This window comes from Drosophila ficusphila, unplaced genomic scaffold, assembly GCF_018152265.1.
Source record: "Drosophila ficusphila isolate 14025-0441.05 unplaced genomic scaffold, ASM1815226v1 contig_286, whole genome shotgun sequence".
Taxonomy (NCBI): Eukaryota; Metazoa; Arthropoda; class Insecta; order Diptera; family Drosophilidae; genus Drosophila; species Drosophila ficusphila.
The window spans coordinates 6,327,359-6,350,108 of record NW_025064189.1 but is presented as its reverse complement, the minus strand read 5'-3'; the positions used below and the strand labels follow the sequence as shown (position 1 = coordinate 6,350,108).

At 42.0% G+C, this 22,750-nt stretch overlaps 2 protein-coding genes across 2 annotated transcripts; one reads left to right on the top strand and one right to left on the bottom strand.

The window, feature by feature from the left end:
- Position 1: 1 nt before the first annotated feature.
- On the bottom strand, positions 2–11,139 carry LOC108100576 (mucin-2). Its single transcript, XM_017204554.1, is given in 5 exon segments — positions 2–4,871; positions 4,873–6,952; positions 7,015–7,253; positions 7,326–7,393; positions 11,058–11,139. Coding segments are annotated over 4 exon segments (7,119 nt in total). The 5' UTR covers positions 7,368–7,393; positions 11,058–11,139; the 3' UTR covers positions 2–113.
- Positions 11,140–14,189: 3,050 nt separating this feature from the next.
- Positions 14,190–17,781, top strand: LOC108100704 (cationic amino acid transporter 4). Its single transcript, XM_017204732.2, has 2 exons — positions 14,190–14,464; positions 15,325–17,781. The coding sequence occupies exons 1-2, from the start codon at positions 14,323–14,325 to the stop codon at positions 17,190–17,192; spliced, it is 2,010 nt and encodes a 669-aa protein (XP_017060221.1). The 5' UTR covers positions 14,190–14,322; the 3' UTR covers positions 17,193–17,781.
- Positions 17,782–22,750: the final 4,969 nt, after the last annotated feature.

Genomic DNA, 22,750 nt, shown 5'->3' with positions numbered 1-22,750 from the left:
ATTTACATTTGTACATAGTTTATATTTAATGAATATCATTCTAGGTAAATACATATCGGTGTATCATGATATTATAATATTGTTATGCTTATCAACTACTAGGCCTTCAACGACTATTTAACACTGATGCCCATTCTAACTCCGAGGGTCAGGGAAATCACTTCTTGCTCTGATGGTTGCTCGTTGAACTCTCGCTTCATGATTCTCTTCGACAAGAGATCATCCTCCTCCTCCTCGAATTTTAACTCCCGCTTCGACCTCGATGTCTCGAAGTCATCGTCGTCCAGTTCAAAGACATTGTTGTCGGTGAGGGCCAGGTTATTAATTTCGTTAAAGAACAAGGACTTGGCATTTCGAATAGTTCTGTCGTAGCCAGGATCACTCAAAGGTGGCAAGTATGTGGCAGGAATTCGACTTGTGCCCTTGTATCCGGAATCGGGACAACGTGGATCAATCGAACCGGGATAACAATAAACCGGTGTGGTTCCAGCAGTCGGTGGCTTAGATGTTGTTCCTGGCAGGCACTCGGGATCCGGTGAACCTGGATAACACCTTGGTCTTGGAGTAGTTGGCGGTTTCTGGGGGCAACGACTATCCGTAGAGCCTGGATAACAATTTGGCTTTGAAGTAGTTATCGGAATTCTCGTCGTTGGAGGAGAATATGTCGCAGGCTGGCACTCAGGATCGGTGGAACCAGGATAGCACCTGCTTGCTGTGGTGGGTGGAAGATAAGTGGCTGGCTGGCAACTAGGATCTGTTGATCCCGGATAGCAACGTGGCTTGGGTGTGGTTATCGGTATTCTTGTTGTTGGCGGCGAGTACGTTGCAGGTTGGCAATCAGGATCAGTTGAACCCGGATAACATCTTGGTCTATTCGTAGGAATTGTCGGCCGTCGGGTTGTTGGTGGGAGATAGGTAGCCGGCTGACACTCTGGATCACTTGAGCCTGGATAGCATCTTGGTTTCGGTGTCGTCACTGGAACCTGTGGGCATCGCCTGTCCGTCGATCCCGGGTAACAATTCGGCTGGGAAGTAGTTATCGGAATTCTTGTAGTCGGAGGAGAGTAAGTAGCCGGCTGACATGCTGGATCGGTAGAACCAGGATAACATCTGGGCCTCAAAGTGGTTACAGGGGGTCTCGTTGCCGGTTCGCAGTCAGGATCAGAAGAGCCTGGATAACACTTCGGTGTGGAAATGGGCGGTCTGATAGTACCAGGCTGAGTTGGTCGTGGGCACCTCGGATCGCTGGATCCTGGATAGCAGTTCGGCTTAGGTACACTCGTAGTTGATGGCGGAAGGTACGTAGCCGGCTGGCATCTTGGATCGTCGGAACCCTCGTAACATCCTGCCTTCTTTGTCGTTGGAATTTTCGGGCATCTCGGATCTGGAGAGCCAGGGAAACAGTTCAGACATTCCGGATCTGATGAGCCGGGGAAGCACCTTGGCTGCGAAGTAGTCGGTGGCTTTTGTGGACAACGACTGTCGGTTGAACCAGGATAGCAATTCGGCTTGGAAGTAGTTATAGGGGTGCGAGTAGTCGGTGGTTGGCAGAAAGGATCACTGGATCCAGGATAACACCTTGGCTGGGTTGTAGGAATGGTTGGTCTTGCAGTTGTTGGCGGAAGATAAGTGGCAGGTTGGCAAGCAGGATCCGTGGATCCCGGATAACATCTTGGCCTGACAGTTGTTGGTGGTGTTTGAGGGCAACGAGGATCCGAGGAGCCTGGATAGCAACTAGGCTTAGAAGTAGTCACAGGAATCCTTGTTGCTGGTTGGCAATCGGGATCACTTGAGCCCGGATAACACCTCGGCCTAGTTGTAGGAATCGTAGTTCTTGCAGTTGTCGGTGGCAGATAAGTAGCTGGCTGACATTCGGGATCCGATGATCCAGGATAACATCTAGGCTTAGGCGTTGTGACTGGTTCCTGGGGGCAGCGTCTGTCCGTTGAACCTGGATAGCAATTTGGCTTGGAAGTGGTCACCGGAATCCTTGTAGTGGGAGCTGGTTGACATTCTGGATCCCGTGAGCCCGGATAACACCTCGGCTTCTGAGTAGTAATTTGTGATGCCGAAGTCGGTGGCGAGTAAGTGGCCGGCTGGCAATCAGGGTCATTAGATCCAGGATAACACCTAGGCCTAGACGTAGTTATAGGTGTCCTTGTGGTGGTTGGCACAGTTGGCTGGGGACAACTGGGGTCCGTTGATCCAGGATAACACCGGGGCTTCGGAGCAATTGTTGGTGGACGCCGAGTTGAAGGCGGTAAATACGTAGCAGGCTGACATTTCGGATCATCTGATCCCTCGTAGCATCCTGCCTTTTTGGTGGTCGGAATTTTGGGACACCTAGGATCTGGGGAACCAGGGAAACAATTCAGGCACTCTGGATCTGGTGAGCCAGGGTAACACCTCGGCTGCGGAGTAGAAGGTGGTTTCTGTGGACAACGAGGATCCGTGGAGCCAGGATAACAATTTGGTCTGGACGTTGTCACTGGTATTTTTGTTGTGGGAGGAGAGTAAGTGGAAGGAACCGTAGCTGGTTGGCAATCAGGATCCGGCGAGCCGGGATAACATCTGGGCTTCGATGTGGTTATAACTGGTCTTGATGTCGGTGGGGAATATGTTTTCGGTTGGCAGAAGGGGTCGGTTGATCCCGGATAACACCTAGGCCTAGTTGTAGGAATAGTTGGCCTAGCAGTTGTTGGAGGAAGATACGTTGCAGGTTGGCACGAAGGATCTGGAGATCCCGGATAACACCTTGGCCTTGGAGTCGTTGGCGGTTTCTGGGGGCAACGACTGTCCGTGGAGCCCAAAGAACAAACCGGCTTTGAAGTAGTTATAGGTCTTCTGGTAGTCGGAGGCTGGCAGTCGGGATCGTTAGAGCCCGGATAGCATCGAGGTCTAGTAGGAGGAACCGTGGTTCTCACTGTTGTCGGTGGGAGGTAAGTGGCAGGTTGGCACTCTGGGTCCGATGAGCCAGGATAGCATCTGGGCTTTTGTGTAGTTACTGGTTCCTGCGGACAGCGCCTATCTGTTGATCCCGGATAGCAATTTGGCTTGGAGGTAGTAACTGGCCGCCTAGTGGTCGGTGGCACATAAGTTGCTGGCTGACATTCTGGGTCACTTGATCCCGGATAACACCTTGGCCTCGGAGTAGTTATTGGTGTCCTGATTGTGGTTGGCAAAGTTGGTTGCGGACAGGAAGGATCGGTCGATCCGGGATAGCATCTTGGTTTGGGAGCAATCGTGGGTGGACGCCGAGATGAAGGAGGCAAATAAGTGGCAGGCTGACATTTCGGATCATCCGAACCCTCATAGCATCCTGGTCGTTTTGTGGTTGGAACCTTTGGACATCTTGGATCTGGCGAACCTGGGAAACAATTCAGACATTCTGGATCTGAAGATCCGGGATAACACTTTGGCTGTGGAGTTGTTGCTGGCTTTTGTGGACAACGACTATCGGTAGAACCAGGATAACAGTTTGGTTTTGATGTAGTTATAGGGGTCCTTGTTGTCGGTGGTTGGCAGAAAGGATCGCTTGATCCAGGATAACACCTTGGCTTGGTTGTGGGAATAGTTGGTCTTGCAGTTGTTGGTGGAAGATAGGTCGCAGGTTGGCAAGAAGGGTCTGTGGATCCCGGATAACATCTAGGTTTTGGCGTCGTTGCAGGCTTTTGAGGACAACGAGGATCCGTGGAGCCTGGATAACAGTTCGGCTTGGCTGTTGTTACAGGAGTTCTTGTTGTCGGAGGAGAGTACGTGACTGGTTGACAACCAGGATCGTTTGAACCCGGATAACACCTGGGCCTAGCCGTAGTAATTGGAACTCGAACTGTTGTGGGCGGAAGGTAAGTTGCGGGTTGGCATTCGGGGTCGGTTGAGCCGGGATAACATCTAGGCCTTGGTGTCGTTAGCGGCTCCTTGGGACAGCGTCTGTCAGTTGAGCCCGGATAGCAGTTTGGCTTAGAGGTAGTCACGGGCCTTCTGGTAGTCGGAATTGTTGTTCTTACAGATGTTGGCGGAAGGTAAGTGGCTGGTTGGCACTCTGGATCTGAAGATCCTGGGTAGCATCTTGGCTTGGAAGTCGTAACTGGTGGTCTAGTAGCAGGCTGACATTCGGGATCCCTCGAGCCTGGATAACAACGTGGCTTAGGTGTTGTTACAGGTACTCTTGTAGTCGGGGGCTGACATTCAGGATCATTAGACCCAGGATAACAACGTGGTCTAGCTGTGGTAATTGGAGCTCTGGAAGTTGGCTGACTTGTTTGTGGGCATCTGGGATCAGTTGATCCCGGGTAGCACCTTGGTTTCGGTGCAATCGTGGGAGTTCGGTTAGTTGATGGCGGCAGGTAAGTAGCTGGTTGACACCTGGGATCATCCGAACCATCATAACATCCTGCTTTCTTTGTCGTCGGAACTTTGGGGCATCTCGGATCTGGGGACCCAGGATAACAATTCAGGCATTCCGGATTTGGTGAGCCCGGATAGCACTTTGGCTGTTGAGTAGTAGGTGGTGTTTTCGGGCAACGGGTATCGGTGGAACCAGGATAACAATTGGGCTTTGATGTTGTGATAGGTGTTCTAGTTGTTGGAGGCTGGCAAGAAGGATCACTTGACCCGGGATAACACCTTGGCTTGGTAGGAATTGTTGGTCTCGCAGTTGTTGGAGGAAGATAAGTTGCAGGTTGGCAAGAAGGATCTGTAGATCCAGGATAGCACCTTGGTCTGGGAGTCGTAGGTGGTTTCTGTGGGCAGCGACTATCCGTTGACCCAGGATAACAATTTGGCTTCGATGTTGTGATCGGCCTTCGAGTGGTTGCAGGTTGGCAGTCAGGATCATTGGAGCCCGGATAGCACCTCGGCTTAGTTGTAGGGAATCGTAGTTCTAGCGGTCGTTGGTGGGAGATAAGTAGCTGGCTGACATTCGGGATCCGGTGATCCAGGATAGCACCTGGGCTTTGGAGTTGTCACTGGTTCCTGTGGGCAACGTCTGTCTATCGAGCCCGGGTAACAATTTGGCTTGGATGTCGTTACGGGTCTCCTGGTCTTCGGAGGAGAGAAAGTGGCTGGCTGACATTCGGGATCCGGTGATCCAGGATAACACCTAGGCTTCACTGTGGTCACCGGTGGCCTTATCGTCGATGGTCTAGTTGGTTGCGGGCAGCTGGGATCCGTTGATCCGGGATAGCATCTAGGCCTAGGTGGAATGGTTGGTGGTCTGCGAGATGTAGGTGGCAAATAAGTGGCAGGCTGACATTTCGGATCATCCGAGCCCTCATAACATCCTGCCTTCTTTGTGGTTGGAACCTTGGGACATCTGGGATCTGGGGAGCCTGGGAAACAATTTAGGCATTCCGGATCTGATGATCCAGGAGAGCACTTTGGTTGCTGAGTGGATGGCTTCTGAGTCACGCGTGTTGCCGGCTGACATTCTGGATTAGGGGATCCCGGATAACATCTTGGTCGCGGAGTCGTTGGAGGTCTCTGCGGGCAGCGACTATCTGTTGAGCCCGGGTAACAATTAGGCTTGGAAGTAGTAACTGGAATCCTTGGTGTTGGGACTGGTGTTCTTCTTGTTGTTGGTGGAAGATAGGTAGCGGGCTGGCATTCAGGATCATCGGAGCCTGGATAACATCTTGGCTTTTGTGTGGTTAATGGTGCCCGTGTTCTGGGTTGACATTCAGGATCAGTTGATCCGGGATAACAACGGGGTTTCGGTGTGGTCACCGGAATTCTCCTCGTTGTTGGTGGAAGGTAAGTGGCCGGCTGGCATTCTGGATCCTCAGAACCAGGATAACATCTTGGCTTTGATGTGGTTATAGGTGCTCGAGTCCTGGGCTGGCAGCTTGGATCGGTAGATCCCGGATAACACCTTGGTTTTGGAGTAGTAACCGGCACTCTTCTTGTTGTTGGCGGCAGAGTAGTTCCCGGCTGGCACTCAGGATCATCGGAGCCTGGATAACATCTTGGTTTCGAAGTGGTGAAAGGTGCCCTTGTTGGCGATTGACAACCGGGGTCACTTGATCCCGGGTAGCAACGAGGCTTGACCGGAGTCCTTCTCGTTGTCGGTGGGAGATAAGTAGCTGGCTGACATTCCGGGTCGTTTGATCCCGGATAACACCTCGGCCTCGGAGTAAAGGTTGAGGCAATTGGTATCCTGATCGTAGTAGGTGGCCGCGAAGTGGGCGCTTGACATCCTGGCTCCCTGGAGCCTGGATAGCAGCGAGGTTTTGGTGAGATCAGATTATCCTGTAGACACTGAGGATCAGTCGATCCCTCGGGACAAAGAACTGACTTCTCACTGCCGCAGGAGTAGTCCCTTTTGCACGCTCCATTGCAGAGTTCAATGTCACACTTCAGATAAACCTGCGATCTGTCGGGGAACCTAAAGGCCTTAAGAGTGTTATAATAAGTGGATGTTAGACTAGAAGGCGCCTCAAACTTTCGCCACTCCCCAAATATTTTCTCCTTTATGGAGCAACCCCTCTTGTCCGACAATTGCAATCTCTTCGTGGTTCTGGCCTCGAAGTCCATGTCATCGGAGGCATAGCACTGCAGAATATTTATATCCCAGGACTGTTCCGAGTGCTTAACATTAATGGTGAAAGTGATGTCGGTTCCGAGGGTGAGAGTGCCCTGAATTGGTTTGATGTTGGGCGGAGATCCAGTGCCGATTTCCATCCAGCACTCCACGGGACCACTTGGCGTATCCACGGAAATAACCTCGAGCATGTCCACCACGAATGGCTTGAAGTAAACAGTCTTCTCGCGTTCATCGCCCCGACTGCACGATATCTTACGCGCTATATCAAAGCTGTTCTGTATATCCCTGTCATCCTGAATGATCAGGATGTTCTCGATTGAGGCACAAACGGAGCAGGAGGGCTTGCTGCCGCATCCATCGTATGGCACTGTGAATATGAAACTGCGACCCGCTCTGTCGCCCTTCACGTAGCTAATAAAAATGGTTGTTAAAGTAAAGGTTTTCCTTCAAAATAATAATATAGAGGTACATACTTGCACTTGGGGTCATTGTAGTATCCCTGGCTGTAGATGACTCCCTCGAAATCCTCGGAGAACTCCACCTCAACCATCATGCCGTTGCCTTGATCGCATTTCACATCAATCTTCTCGATGTGCTTGGCCGACAGAGAAGTGTCGCGAGTTAATCTGGTCGAAGAGTCGTCAAACTCAAGTTCGCTTAAAACATCGTTGAGCGCCTCATCGTCACTCAGATCAGTGGCCGATGTGGTGACCTTGAGGGTTTTTCGAAAATAATATGCATAAATTTCATAATTCCCAGGCGGCTTTCGGTTTCAAGAGCTTACCAAGAGCAAGGCCCACACACAAATGTGGCCGAAGTTGACCATCGTCACTGTAAGTCTTAGGCTTTATTCTGAAATAAAGTTAATTAAAAGTTATTAAATACACTTATGGTGTCTTAAGATGGTTTCTATATATATATATTTATGGTTTTCTTGTTGAGCTGTTCATGGTTTTAAAAGTAATTTATCGCCTGCTTGGTGCTAAAACAAACATGTAGTTTATTTAAAAGTCCTTGCCTTAACGTTTTATTGAAAACATATTAATATTTTTAGTTACTGCATTGCAGAATATTTTCTCTCCTTTAAAAGTCATATTTATGAAATGTTAAGGTTGACTCAGTTCACGATGCTCGAAGTTCAACAGGCAAAAATATGTAAATTGTTATTTTTAATTTATTCTAGTTCGCTTTGTTGGCAACCCAACATAACCATTTATTTTAACTTTATACTGCAATTCAGTTGACAGTATGGTATTTCAGTTAACGATTTTTTCAATTTAACTGATAATTTGGCTTTTAATTTAATACCCTTGCGGTAATTGTAGATTTGGGCCCTGATCAACCTTCCTTTTGGTGACTCAGTCATGAAGCTCAGCGAAAAAGGGCAAAGAAACCATGTATTAAATCATAAAAAGTGAAGAAAAAATTATTTCGCCGAAAATCAAGATATGTATTTATTCACTCGGCGAGTTTGTCAACCGATCTCTAGCGTTTGGGTGAGGTAAGATCTTCTTTATCGCTAATTACGGTTGAGTGCAACCCGTCCAGTATTTACACGAGTTGCGAACAGCCGGACCTCTTTTGCCCGGCGAATGGAGGGTGCTGCACCGACACTAAAACGGGTTTGGTTTTTAAATAATACAACTAACCTTTTGAAAAGAAAAAAAAAATGTGGGGATTTCAAAATCCATAAATTCAACACACAAACACTCACAAACACACTAACTATCTTACACACTCGAAAGACCGAAGGGAGCAGGGAAACAAATAGTGACGAGTGCCTATTTGCTTAGCCGCAGTTGATAAAGGCGATTCGATTTGGGGCCTTTTGTTTGGCATTGGCTTCTGCAATTTGATGGCTCTGTTGTTTTTGCCGAACGCGGTGGTGATGTTTAGCCCCGGATGATTAGGTGCTTTTTCATTGTGGCCCCTTTTGTCTAGGTTATTCCAAGCATTAACCTAACGAGGGGTAAAAAGTACCATTTGATTACGGATGATTTGGCGTGTGAAGTCTTCTGTTTGTTCTTGCGTCACTCTTACGCTGAATTCAATGTTGTGGCCTGTAAATCAAATACTTGTTCTTCCTCATGAATAATTCTGAAGTTAAATCGAAGATAGAAAAAAAGCCATTCTTATTGATTCTCCCCATTAGTGTTCATTATACTTTCCCTTTCATTTCTTTGGCATTAATCAACCCATCCAAACACAACAGTTCCCCGAACTAATAATTTGTACCTGTTTTCCTAAATTTAAAACCTCGTCTCGGCTGTAAAAAAAAACCACCTTAAATTTGCCAAGAGGGCCACTAGATTATGGTGAAACACCGCCCATTCATACATCCGATTCATATTCAACGCGATTAATATGGTATCTCTTTTGCTCCCAACATTTTCGTTGCCTTAATCTCTGACGACCTAATTTTTTTCTGTGGGTTTTTGGTGGCCCACAACATTGGCCTGATATCTCAGTTTGCACGTTTTTTATATGACTGCATAATTATACCCAATTTGATAAAAATTGGTTTACTATGTCAAAAAATTGCTCATTAATTTTTTGCATGCTTTTAAGTATCAAATATTTTTATGTTCGCCAGTTATCACGATATATAGTTATTCGCCAAGCTAAGATTAATAGTCTGTGCATTTATTTAATTGCTAGACATACACGTTAATGGCTTAGTTCGATTGATATATAAACTTTAGAATATAGATATGTGTACCTGTTCATCAACTAAATCTACGAATAATTATAATTGGGCAATTATAATTTTGAATAGCCATTATCGACTGGCGATTTGGGTGTCGAGATTCGGAGATGGAAAGAATGAGTGTTTTATATGCGGATCCTGAGTGTTTGTCTAGTTCATAAACAATCATAAACAATCATACCCAATTGTATTGGCCAACTATTGAGCGTTAATAAAAACAACTTGGACATTGATGGCTTCACCCTGAACTCTTGACATTTTAGCTTCTCACATAGGCGTATATCTTCGTATTAATCACGGCGAACAGGTGATTAGTCCGCGGGCTCCGATATGCATATACATATATTATATTACACGTATTCGATGTCCAAATCCGTGAGCGATCTCTGTGGCGATTGATTTAACCGACATTGCAAGCCTGGTTCTCATAATTGGGCCTTAACTCATCGACAAATTGGTGAAATGCTGCTAACTTGCATTTTTTCTATCTGTTATGGCAACATCTTGATTTGCTTTATGGCCAAGTTCGGCGCCTATCCGATTTGGTAAGCTGCTGTTTATCGCTGGTTTTGGACATATTATAAACAATCTAATTTACATTTTTGTCTAATCGGTACTTTGCATAGATTATTGGGTGCAAAACATATTTAATACCTCTAAAAGTTTGCTGAACTCAAAAATAGGCTATAAAAACCCCATATTCTCGATTTGCATTTGCGGGTGTGTCATAAAAAAAACCTGAGAAATTTATTTCGGGGTACTTAGCTAAATAAAAATACAGTTAGCAAATAAACAAATAAACCACGAAATGCAAATGACATTCGTACACCGGATCTGTGAAACTTGTTTCACCTTTTAAATTATTACAAAGAAACGCAAAAACGAGTAAGCGAATTTACAAAAGAATGCCTTTTAATAATCTCGAAATGCTTAAATCAATTGATCTCCCCCGAAGCTCATTTGAACAATTATAAAAAATATACGCAGTTAGAAACCATGAGATCTTATAATCCGTGGTATTTCGGGTTTAACCCGAAGTTGATTGGTTTTAATTTAGTTATATGATTCTGTCATACTCGTAACTTTTTTCTCGATTTGGAGGATATAATTAAATGCGTCACAGACATTTCACTTTCGACATTTTTAAGCACCATATATGATAGCCGGCTAAATGTAAAGACAAGGCCATTTCTGCGTGGGTCTTAAAAAACAAATTATTACATAACTTCAGCAGGTTGTAATTTTATCCAATTTCTTTTTAAGTTCACTAAATGTTTTTATACTTACAATGATAAAGTACCACTGCATTAAAAAATACTTTTCAAAAAGGACACAATTTTGAAGATCCTTGCATTTAAAGGATTTTTTCTTATGTTTACAAAATAATTAAATTGATTAATTAAGACTTTTTTTGGGTCAATAAATTATATAAAAATTGTAATTGCATTGAATTTATTTTCAAGTTCACTACATATTTTTTATGGTTTTTAAAGATTTTCAAATAAAAAGACATGATTTAACACCTGAATTGAATTAATTGTAATATTTTTAATTGCAATGATTTGCTTCGTGTTTTATATTTTAGTCTTTTTAAGCAAGTTCTTGTGTAATCACTGGGTTCACTTTCGGACCGTTCTCACATGCAGTTTATTAATTCGTTTCACAGTTTTTTTTTGGCCTTAATTGGTGGCTCATCGAGTTAGGCACGTAAATTCACACGAACGTTTTGCGTTTAATCTTAGTGGAACACATTGGCCAACTGACCAATTAATCGGCCATCAATCGGAGCATCGCCGGACTGGGACTTACTGCACTGGCTTGTGGACTCGTGCTTGGGGGAAAATCGCTGGGATGCAGCTGGCGAAGTGGACGTTGCCGCACTAAACGCCAAAGAGACTCGTCTTCGTTTATATACACACACGGCGTATGATTTAACAAAAATCGTTTCGGATATTGCCTCAAAAATCCAAAGACGCGGCAAGTAAAATAGCAGCGACAAAAACAAAAACAAAAACAGAAACAAAAACCGAAAACCGAAAAAAAAACACCAATGCTAGTAGCTTTATATATTGTTGTTTATTTTACGTCGCTCGTGGTTTTATACACGCACACTCCACTGGACTCGGGTACTACGATTTATTGGCAAGTTGGGTTTATTTATTCGTCGCACTAAACGGCTGCCAAATAGCCGGACATATATGTACAAAAAGAATTTAGATTAGGATTTATCATCTAATCATTAAGAAAAGAAAAAAGGTAAATGGTACCTGTTCTTAAGTGAAGTTGATAATGTGAAAGGTTATGTGATAAAAATCTTAATAAATTTTAATTTGTTTGCCAGAGGAAACGAGTTATAGGATCATTAAATCTGTACTTGTATGAAATATGAATTTGAATACGATTTGTGGTTAAACAAAGAACAGATGTGTTATTCGGTACTCAATAAAAATTAGGCAGGTTTTTAGGCAATCAGGTTAATGCTAATTGTTTAGATATTTTTGTTTACTTAAGAATTAAATTTAATATCATAATCCTGATATGAAAGAAAGAAATTCCATAGATTTCTAAATGCTTATTAATGATCTAGATAAGTTTTTATTATGTGGATTAAGTTAATGGTAATAAAAACAAGCTATAAGTTAAACTCCTAATTGCTAGTGACCTTTTGTCCCAGTTTTATTCGGTCATTAGGTCTCCATCTTCAAGGTCAACATAATTTCTTCGATCTATAACTAAGGGTAACATGATTAGGTTTTTCATAGCCATTATGGGCGTATTCATTGCGTCATGTCACCATCATTAATATAAACACTTTTTGATTGACTGACTCTGCCTGGGCATAGAGCATCCAGTAGCCCGATGCCTGGAGCCAGGTGATTTTCCCATTTCCCATTCATTCGGAGTTCGTGGGCAGAGTGACGCGTGAGCAGGCAGCAGCCACACGCCGAACGCCGTCTTAGCCATCCGAATTGCCGTTTTAGCCATCTTGACCCAAGCGCGCGTCTTAAAGCCAAAAACTGAGCTCGAAAAACTGCACCTTCGCCGGTGTGCTTTTTAGGGCCAAAGAGTCAAAATTCGTCATTGTAACTACAGAGCTCCTCGGCTAGAAAAGCATGGCATCGAAAGGGGGGAACTGCGGCCATATGGAGATGTGGTCATGCAACTAAAGCCGGCATTGCGGACAGGTTGACTACTATGCCGACCATGCCAATGCGCCTGGTCATCCCTAACAGGTATTAGTATTCAAAGTTTTTGGAAGCCCAGCGTCCGCTTCGTGATGCTGATAGATTTTCGTTTCAGCCAAATGGCAACGGTCATGGCGAGATGGTAATGGTTAAGCGCCGATCCAAGCTGTCGCCATGGGAAGAATACGGATGGAGATGGATGGTAAGGTAAGTCCCTTAGCCACAGCTTCGCCGAAACCCAAACCCAAACTCAAACCCAAACCCGAACCCAAACCTGTGCTCATATGGAGGCACGATTGCATCGAGGTGGCAAAGGTGCCAAGTCGCTTCTGCCTTTGACAAACATCACGTAACCTAGACTGCAAAATGATAATACCCGGTACTTGCCATTTCAATTGGTGCTATCTATTATACAAAAAGGTATATTTATTAGGAAAAAGGTAGAGGAACAGGAAATTATGATATATTGCTGGTTAGGAAAAAATACAGAATTATAATTCTTTAAACAAAACAAACAAGAGTTTGGAACCCTTAACCAGTTAAAAAAAAAAAAAACAGAATATACATATCATATATAATAACATTAAATAGATCATTATATAGCCAACGTTATGTAGATATCAACTTTTACAACTATATCTTCTCTAAAGTAAATCAAACAAATTTATTAACTTTTTACTGGGTATCTTATACTCCTTATTATTATAAGTTTTTTCCTAAAATTTTACTTAAATTTGCTTAATGCATAGCATTCGATTTTGGTTGATTAGCCTTTTCAAAACATAATGAACCGATGTGGGCTCATACATAAAACTCCGATCTTATGATTATAACTGAGTATTTCGTGTTGGGCCCATCAAGGGTGTGACAAAGTATCTATTGCGTGGATCAACGGAGATCACATATTCTTGCATACAGCCAGTCGACTGCGATGGCAAAATAAATACGCGACCCATTGAAACCCAGAAACTTAGTCATTCCGGACATAGTAAGACATCAAAGTTGGCGAGACTGAACCTCACTTGTTCTTCAACAAGTTTTGATAGTTCAGACACACCTTTATGGCGAATGAAATTAATTTTAATGCCTAACATCAACAGAAAACCATAAGTACAAACTTATATTATTGGGTTTTAACGTGTTCGATTCATAAGCTCACATTTAAAATAATAAATTTTATAGCTATAAATGTACAAAAATAAATAAAGTTTCGCGGTATTTTGTTAAAGTTAGGAAATCAAATTCTTGAAAAAACAAATGCGTTAATTAATGCATACTACCATATATTATTTATCATCAGTTAGCAACATTCCATCTAGAAATGTCAATTGGTTGATTGGCAAACCGCAATAACGATCTACTCAAAGAAAATGGTTATGGCAATTTAATTTCCGGTTTTGAAATACAAACACAAGCAAGTTTTAAGCAATTTTGAATGGATGTTGTAAGTATGCAACAAAAGTAACTGATTGCTTTTTGTGTTGTTTAAAAATAATCATGGTTTCTGGTAGCAACAATTCCATTGTATACTTTGGGGCTCTTTAAGGCAAAAGTGTTTTTAACGGTCTAGAAGTTTAAAGAGTTAATCCTTGAATTTATTTCAAACTTGAGGTTTCTCGAAAATTGTTTATCGCACTTCAAAAAAAGCTCAGTGATAAAAGCTACTTCCTTTTCGTGTGCAAACATTCTGCAAGTCGGCCAAAAAGCTTTCGAAATAACTGCAAAAATCGATACAGTCACAGCTGTTTGTGTACAACAAGTGAAAGTGTCCCGGAGTGCCGCAAAATATTGTCCGAAAAAAAGAGATAAATATCCTTAATTTCGAGTCCCAAAAAGTGGCCTGTAAGGTGTGAATTCCCGCGGAGTTGGTTCCAATCGAATCCTTCAGGATGCCGAGCTCGAGGCGTGCGATTCTGAGGCACATATTGTCGGGAATATGCACCAAAATGAACCGCACCAAGTCGGTGCCCACTGACGTCATGGAGACACCGCTCAACCGATGCCTCAACACCTTCGACATCGCTCTACTGGGTACTTAACACCAATCAATCGATTGCCGGCTTGTTTGTATATGAAAAAATAGTTTACTCAGCAAACAGTATGTTGAGTTTAGTCCGAAGATCTTAGATGAAATATTTCATGCCTTTAAGCAAACATCTGTTAGATTGAAACATAGAGTTGGGGGAAACCCACAGATATATATTTTTTATAAAGAATATATATCTCACCCTTTAAAACAAAACATCTTTTAGATTAAATCAATGAGTTGAGGGAAACCCACAGATGTATATTTTTTAAAGAAAAAGCAAAACATTTTCTTGACTCCTGAAAATTGCCACGTAGAACAATTTTTAAAAAAATGAAAGTATATAATGTGAGAGGTATAAGGTAGATATCGATATCAGTAGGAGACCCAACATATTCTTAATAAGCCTCCCGAGAATTAAAAAAAAAACCAACTAGGAATAAAATATGAGTGTGCTTATCTACACTCTGTGGCACCCTAAATATTGCCTTCAAATACCAAGAAACTTGAGCACTCTCCCCTAAAAACCACACTTATCTATACCATTTAACCCCATATGGAAAAAAGTGGAACAAGAAACGCTCCACAAGTACAAAATATAATCTATTTGTTCTCTGTTGGTTAAGGGTTCTAAAAGATAAACTTAAACATATTTTTCATAGTTACATTTTGTAGCTGTATCATGAAAAGCAGAAAAAAATGTGTGGAATAATTAATATACCATGATTGAGATGGAGTTGTTATTAATACATTAAAAATTCAAGAACAAATCTATACAGTTTTCCCCCAAATGGGCAAAGGCCACCAGGGATTCTTTACAAACGGAAATTAATTTACCAATTCCACTCTTACCTTTTTCCCCCAGGAATTGGCCATATGGTCGGAGCTGGCATCTACGTGCTGACCGGAACGGTGGCCAAGGAGATGGCCGGACCTGGCATCATATTGTCCTTCATCCTGGCCGGAGTTATTTCCATGTTGGCCGCCCTTTGCTACGCGGAGTTCGGAACGCGGGTTCCCAAGGCGGGATCCGCATATGTGTACACCTACATTTCGATGGGTGAGTTCTGGGCCTTCGTCATCGGATGGAACATCCTGCTGGAGCACATGTTGGGCGCAGCTTCGGTGGCCAGGGCCTGGAGTGGATACGTGGACTCGATGCTGGGTGGGTGGATTGGCAACACGACGCTGGAGCTGACGGGTGGCATCCATGAGCCGGGATTGGCTCAATATCCGGACATCCTGGCCTTCTTGGTCTGCATCGTTTATGCGGCTGCCTTGGCCGGAGGAGTGAAGGCCACGGCAGTGTTTAACAGCCTGCTCACCCTGGTCAACATAGCCGTAATGATCCTGGTGATCAGCGTGGGATTCTGGTATGCGGATAGCAAAAATTGGTCGGAGGCGGAAGGAGGTTTCCTGCCCTACGGAATCGGAGGAGTGATTGCGGGTGCGGCCACCTGTTTCTATGCCTTTGTGGGATTCGATTCGATAGCCACGTCGGGTGAGGAGGCCAAGAACCCATCGGTCTCCATACCAGTGGCCACAGTGATCTCTCTGTTTGTGGTGACTGTGGGTTATATCTTGGTGAGTGCCGCTTTGACTTTGATGATTCCCATCAGCGAGATCAATCCGGCTGCCTCGTTGCCGGAGGCTTTTGGCCAACTGAATCTTTCGTGGGCCAAGTACTTGATTTCCATTGGAGCACTTTGTGGAATGACCACCACTCTTCTGGGTTCCCTGTTCGCCCTTCCCCGCTGCATGTACGCCATGGCCTCGGATGGATTGCTTTTCAGTTGCTTTGGAAAGATTAACCCAACCACCCAAGTTCCCTTGCTGAATCTTGTGGTTTCTGGAGTGATGAGTGCCTGTCTGGCTTTGGTTTTTGATCTGGCCAAACTGGTGGAGTTCATGTCGATTGGAACTCTGTTGGCCTACACCATTGTGTCGGCCAGTGTGATTATCCTACGGTACAGACCCATCGAGAGGCTCCACACCACCATTAGAGTGCCAGCGGTGGCCGGAAGTCCAGATGATGACGATGATGAAGATGAGGAGGAGGTTTCCCAGTCGAGCATGGACACCTCCTCGCCCACCAGTGAGATGATCGAGGAAGTTCTGGCGGGCAGATTGAAGTCCCAATTCAGATGTCTGGAACCTCTGCTCGGACGCTTTGAACCCGGATCCGTGGTTTCCGTGGCCGTGATGCTGTTTATTTTCCTGAGCTTCGCCATCTGTGTGGAGCTGAAGGTGTCGTGGACTCAACTCTATACTGGAACCTGGTGGGCACTGATCATCTATGGCTTCATCATCTTCGCAGCCAGCACTTGTGTGGCTGTGATGGCGGTTCACAATCAGAATACCCGCGGATTGGTCTTCAAAGTGCCCCTGGTTCCCTTCGTTCCCGCACTGGGAATCTTCTGCAACATCCTGCTGATGGTCCATCTGGATGCCGTCACCTGGGTGCGGTTCTTCGTCTGGGTCTGCATCGGAATGGTGGTGTACTTCCTCTACGGAATTCGCAACAGCAAAGAGGGCGAGGTCTGCTCATCGTACTCAATCCTGATGACAACTTCGGAGGCAGGAAAAGTTCCATGGGGTTCGTTTAAGGCATCCTCCGGTGGCAAAAAGGGCAATAAGCACTCGATCTTCGAGAGATTCACGGGTCGCAGCAAGGCGGAGGACAAGAAGTCCATCGTAGAGGAGAGCGAAAACGAAACCTCTGGCTATTCCTAAGTCAATTCTTCCCATTTGAATTCCAAGCTTCAATAGATCAGAGTCTTAAATCAAAACAAATACCTTTTAAAAAACAAAGAAAGATAATTCGGTTGCATCTCGTATTTTTTACTTAAAGTTCTTTTGTAAATAGCTAAATCTGTATAATTTCCTCCCTGTGTATTTATTTGCTCAAAAACAATCTGTTTTACATTTTTTAAAAGCTTTGTAAATCTTTTTTTTATACTTATACCATTTAAATCCCTGCATAGGATTTTCTAAACACACCCAATTCCTATAAAAACCCAACGTTGAACGAGACATATTGCAAAACTTATGATCGAGGAAAATCTTGGCTTCTATTATGGCAAAGTACCTTTACCACATAACAGTATATCTGTCTATAGTGTATTATTCGAAAAACAATACTTATTGCAGAAATGGTATTACACAAAACATATTTACTCTGCAAACGTACAAATAAATCTATTAAACGTTATGCACACATGGCATTTGTTAAACAATAGTACATACATATATGTCTTTAAATACCTATATATATTTATAACTGTGTAAATAAACATATACAATATTATATATTTGCAAATATATTGATTCGTGTATACAAAATGTTGGCAACTTTGTTTTCAAATCGAGTTCTAGAGTTCTATTTTAATATGGTGTCTGCAGATTTGTAGCTCTTCTAAATCTAAGAAAAGAGAGTTCCTTCAATTCTTTTGTATTTTTTTCGGCTGGTGTACAGTTGAATTCATTTTTTAAAAATCCAAAACTCCAACAGGCAAAGGACCTACCCTAATAAGAAGTGTAGGCGCATATGTTCAGCTGCAAGGATATCTCGGAGTCTCAGCGTCAGTCACAGGAAGCAGGTGGCCCGCAGGACCATTTATAGGTCCTTTCGGACTGCAGGCTGTATTTAGTGCGTAGAAGCGTAGAATTTCATTAGGGGATGCTGGATCGTTCGAAAGACCGAAATACCCATACAAGAAACTTGTTTTTCGGATCAACTGCTGCGGGTTAACAACAACAAAAACGCGAATCTCAAAAGATTGCTTTATGTCTGACCGCAACTCATTCGTAGCAAGCTTTTCGGCAAATTCAATTAAAATCCAACAAAAATATTAAATAAGTAAAAAACCTTATCAAACGGACGAGATTTGATTGCATGATTATATCATCGTTTATTGCGCATATATATTCTCTGGAAAAAGTTCAGTTTTTTAATAAAAAAAAAAGTGTTACAATGATGACAATATAAAAAAGAGGTTTTCCAGCTAGTTTAGTGTCACAAAAGAACAAAGGAGGAGGATCTTTTTGGGTGAAACAGGGTCGCGAGAAAATACAATGGCCAAATAAACGGCGCAATTACAAAATTGGAGAAAAGGGCCAAAGTTCGTTCGAATCTTTAGTGAAAAATAGGAAAACTTGACAAAAAAAACCCGGTCAAAAACCACCCCATGAAGATAAGATTAAGAATATTTTCCATTCATAAATGTGAATCGCCCCTCACTTTTGTGTGGAGAAACTGTGAAATTGTTTTACCCTTTCATAATGGATTGCTGAAAAGCCAGGAAAAGCACATATGCATAACAAACCAACTCTCGAGAAAGGGTATTCTTAATGAAACTATTTGGGATAATATTTTATTGAAAAATATCCTTTTGATAGCTCAAACAATTGTCATTTAGGGGTTGACAGGGTTAATGGTGTACTGCAGGCTGTACCTCACTTTCTTTTGTGTCCGAGACGAGAATAAGGGGTTAATTTTTTCTTGAAAAATTCATTTTCCATGACAAACTAATTTTTTTTTGCCGAGATCTGTAATGTGAAAAGCAGGGTGACCACTATTTCAGCTTCTGTGATTTTTCACCTGGGAAATGCCGGTGCTACCCGTATTTAAAATGTGTCGCAAATTACCAACCTTTGCGTTCAGGAATTGCAATGTTCTTCATAGATCCTGGGACATTTTCCTTCGGTTCCCACGCCGTGACTGGTAATAATATTTCCAAGCATATGTGCGAGAAGAACACATCAATACCATTTCGACGGGGTATCTCTTCCATACAAATATTTTGGACAATGCGTAATCCTCAGCATGCTGGCATCTGGGAAATGCATCTGGGAAGAAGAATTGAGAGCCGAAAAAAGGGCAGCAATTTTCACCACCTACGCATAAATGTGTGTGACCGAGAAAGTGTTTGCTGTATTTGAACCCATGTTCATGTCCTTCAAACTGAAAGTACCGAAGAATGTGTATCTTTAAATCTGAAGGAACGAAATTTTCATGGGAAAAATCTTTAATTCTGTAAACAAACCAAACCAGTACTTAAAAATAGTTGTGTCTAATCAAAAAATCTAAAATCCAAATTTAAGTTATAAAAATGGAATTTAATACTTCTTGAGTGCTGAATAATAAAAAGAATATTTAATTTTAGAATCATTCAAATGTTTTTCTTTACCTCATAGATGTACGAAGTTTAATCAAAGTTCAATGACATTTTACTTTACATGGCTATGTTCCCCTTCGAAATGAAAAGAAAGTTTTGATAGTTTTTATTAACAGTAAGCAGCTTGTCTAATGTTAAACAAGCTTATGGTCTGTTTTTTATCGGGTTTGTGGTAAATCGTTTAGTAGGAAAATTCCCGTAATAGAGCGTCAGTTTTAATCAGATCAAGTTTCGAGTGTTTCGTCGTTTACAGAGCTTCGCGTTTCCATGACAATTTATACAGTTTTGAACCAACCATCAACCACCGTCTATAGTATATATGTGGTCATTGCACCTGATATTATTGTTGGCAATAAGCACTTTCTCCAAACACCGCCGACAACCTGTTGTGTTGTTTACTGCACGCTCGAAAGAGTGAGAGTGTATCTTTACCGTTTGTAAATTGTTTTTACACCGATCCGCTAAATTTTATTAGGACCAGAAACCATTGAACTTCCACAGGTTGAACAAAAAATAAATATTGATTGGGGGATTCGTTTGATAGGACAGATTTATTTTTACTTTTTTAACAATATATGATAAGACTTTCGTGGCAATTTTAAAAACAGACTAACGGCTTTATGATTTTAATACAAATTTCAGTATTAAAAGAAATTAACGTAACAAAGAACTTATTTATTGATTACAGTTATTTAAATCAAACTCCAAACATTTTTTGCATTTTAATTTTTACATCTGAGTAAGTACATGTAACTTACATTTGTATTTTAGGAAATTCCACTGCAAGTGTAATCGACGTGCTTATCACGTGCAACAGTTTAATCTACTTTTTTGCAAAAATGTCATATCATGGCCAGGCATCATGCATTTCCCATCCAAAGACCACTCAGTTCGAGAACTTCACCTTCCATAATTTCGTGCGAACCTGAAACTTTGAAATGAGTGTATGAAATAAAACTCCAGCCCGCAAGCCTTCAAGATAAATGCACACAAGTTTGTGCGGTCGTTTGGGGAATGTCGTTTTGTGACGGGGCCCCAACTAACTGGGGAATCAGGAAGGGGAATTTGGAATTGGATTCGCGAAGCGTCGTCATCCCGAATTGATGACGCAGCCGATGACGCATTCAGTTTTTGCGACGATGGGGGGAGAAATCTAGATTTCAAGCCAGCTTGGCAACAACAAAATACTCGTTCGTTCAGACAAAAACAAAATAAGCACGCTTAAGCTGCTGCCTCCATTTCGCTCTCCGCAACTCTTAAAAAAAGTAACCGCTTTCATAAGATAACCGACTCGATTTTGGATCCAATGCCAGTTTAACGTTTCAGTGTGTTCGAATTGAAATTTAAAATGTAACGTATTTTGTGGGGCCCTTAGCACAGTGGTTTGTACAAATTTTTTAATTCCAATTTGTAAACGGTTCTGCACACTCAGAAAGAAATAAATATTTGATAGATTTAATTAAGGTTTTGTCTGATTTTACTTACGAAGTTCATTTAAAGGCTAACTTCAATCACCCCAGTTTTTTTGTCCTTTGATTTCATTTCAAAATTTTAAGAAATAAAACTTACCCATGGAACATGCAGTATAAAATTAATCATTATTTCTGATCATGGTGAAACTCGTGAGCGATTTACTGGAAAAAAATGAGGTTTCCATTTACTATGTCTACGTAGTACTTGATTATTTTTATATTTATATGTACGTACATATGTCATATGCAGTACATATATTTTTTATATATGTATGTATATTTTCATATCAAAATGTTCATGCCTACTTAATCGTATAAATAAGTGCAGTGACCAGAGCGAAACAATAAATGAATGCAAATAAGTATGTCGCACACAAACAATGGCGTTTTTGTTTTAAACAATATAGGATTTAATTATAACTTGGGATACTGTCATCCTTTCAATTTAACCCCTTTTTATGTTAGATTGGTGTCACGGTACCAGTATAATTTTTGTTTAAATCTTTCTTTTGAGGAACAGATGCAAAATGTAGAAAGGGACGGCGATCAAAGAGAGAGACGACATTTGGTTGGTGTTGTTTGTTCTGTTCGCGATTTTCTCTGTTTATCGGCTACTTCGGCTGAAGAAGAAGAAGATGAAACAGACGTTGCGTTTCAAAAGGAGCGTTACATTATGAGAAGTTGAATCGAAAAGATCAGTGAAAAAAGCATTGATAAAACCAATGCCCAAAATTCATAGCTGTATTTACAGCTGCGGTTAACAAGATAGCTTTAAATATATTAATTAAACAACAGAGGAATTTAGCTGTAAAGTCTTAATAATTACAGCACTTGAAATGTTCTTTCCTTGTGTAAATTAATATTTAAGCCGAACTTAATAAAATGAATTTCCAACCTACTTATTTTTAAATTGTCCACAAATATATATTCTATATAAAATTTGGATATTTTCCAATTTCCCAATTTAACTGCTAGTATTTTTACCGCATTTGTCTTTAGTGGGAAATCACCTTGCGCCAGCTGCAACTGCATCGCATCTTAGGGGTGGAATAGTGCAGCTGACATAGAAATCTACCTGCGACATAATGCCGCTCGGTGGTTCTTACCTGCTCCTCGAAGATCTCTGATCACCACCTTCCTTGTCGTAATTCCTGCGTAGCCCAGTGATCCTCGTTTTGGGACAGCTGCAAAAATCATGAAATTGTCTGCACGGCGAGGACAAACATTGGTACATACACATTCATACATACAAATGAGTAATGATCACGCACAGGAAGAAAATCCATGATCGATTGGTTGGATACATGGGAGTTAAGCGTACTTTTAAACTTAAGATATGGGAGAAAGCAATTCAAATTTGTACCTTTTGAAGTATTGCTTTTTTTGGGCATCATGACCTGGATTTGGATATCTGATTTAAAGATACTGATACTGAATCTTTGCTATCTTTTCGGTAAAGTGGATTGATCAGGCTTTTTAACATGTCGTACAAAATCAAACGGCACGAAGTATTTTCTTAAAAATGTGTAATATTTTAATTTAATAAAAAACCAACGAAACCGAAACATTAAGGCAGCGGATACCCGAAATATCTTTAAATATTTCATAGATAGTGAATACGCAACCGAAAGTAAAACCAACA

Bases quoted from the DNA above. Each gene is read 5' to 3' on its own strand.
- LOC108100704 (XM_017204732.2), top strand. From the start codon at position 14,323: ATGCCGAGCTCGAGGCGTGCGATTCTGAGGCACATATTGTCGGGAATA. The intron at 14,465-15,324 runs GTACTTAACACC...TTTTTCCCCCAG, and splicing joins CTTCGACATCGCTCTACTGG to GAATTGGCCATATGGTCGGA.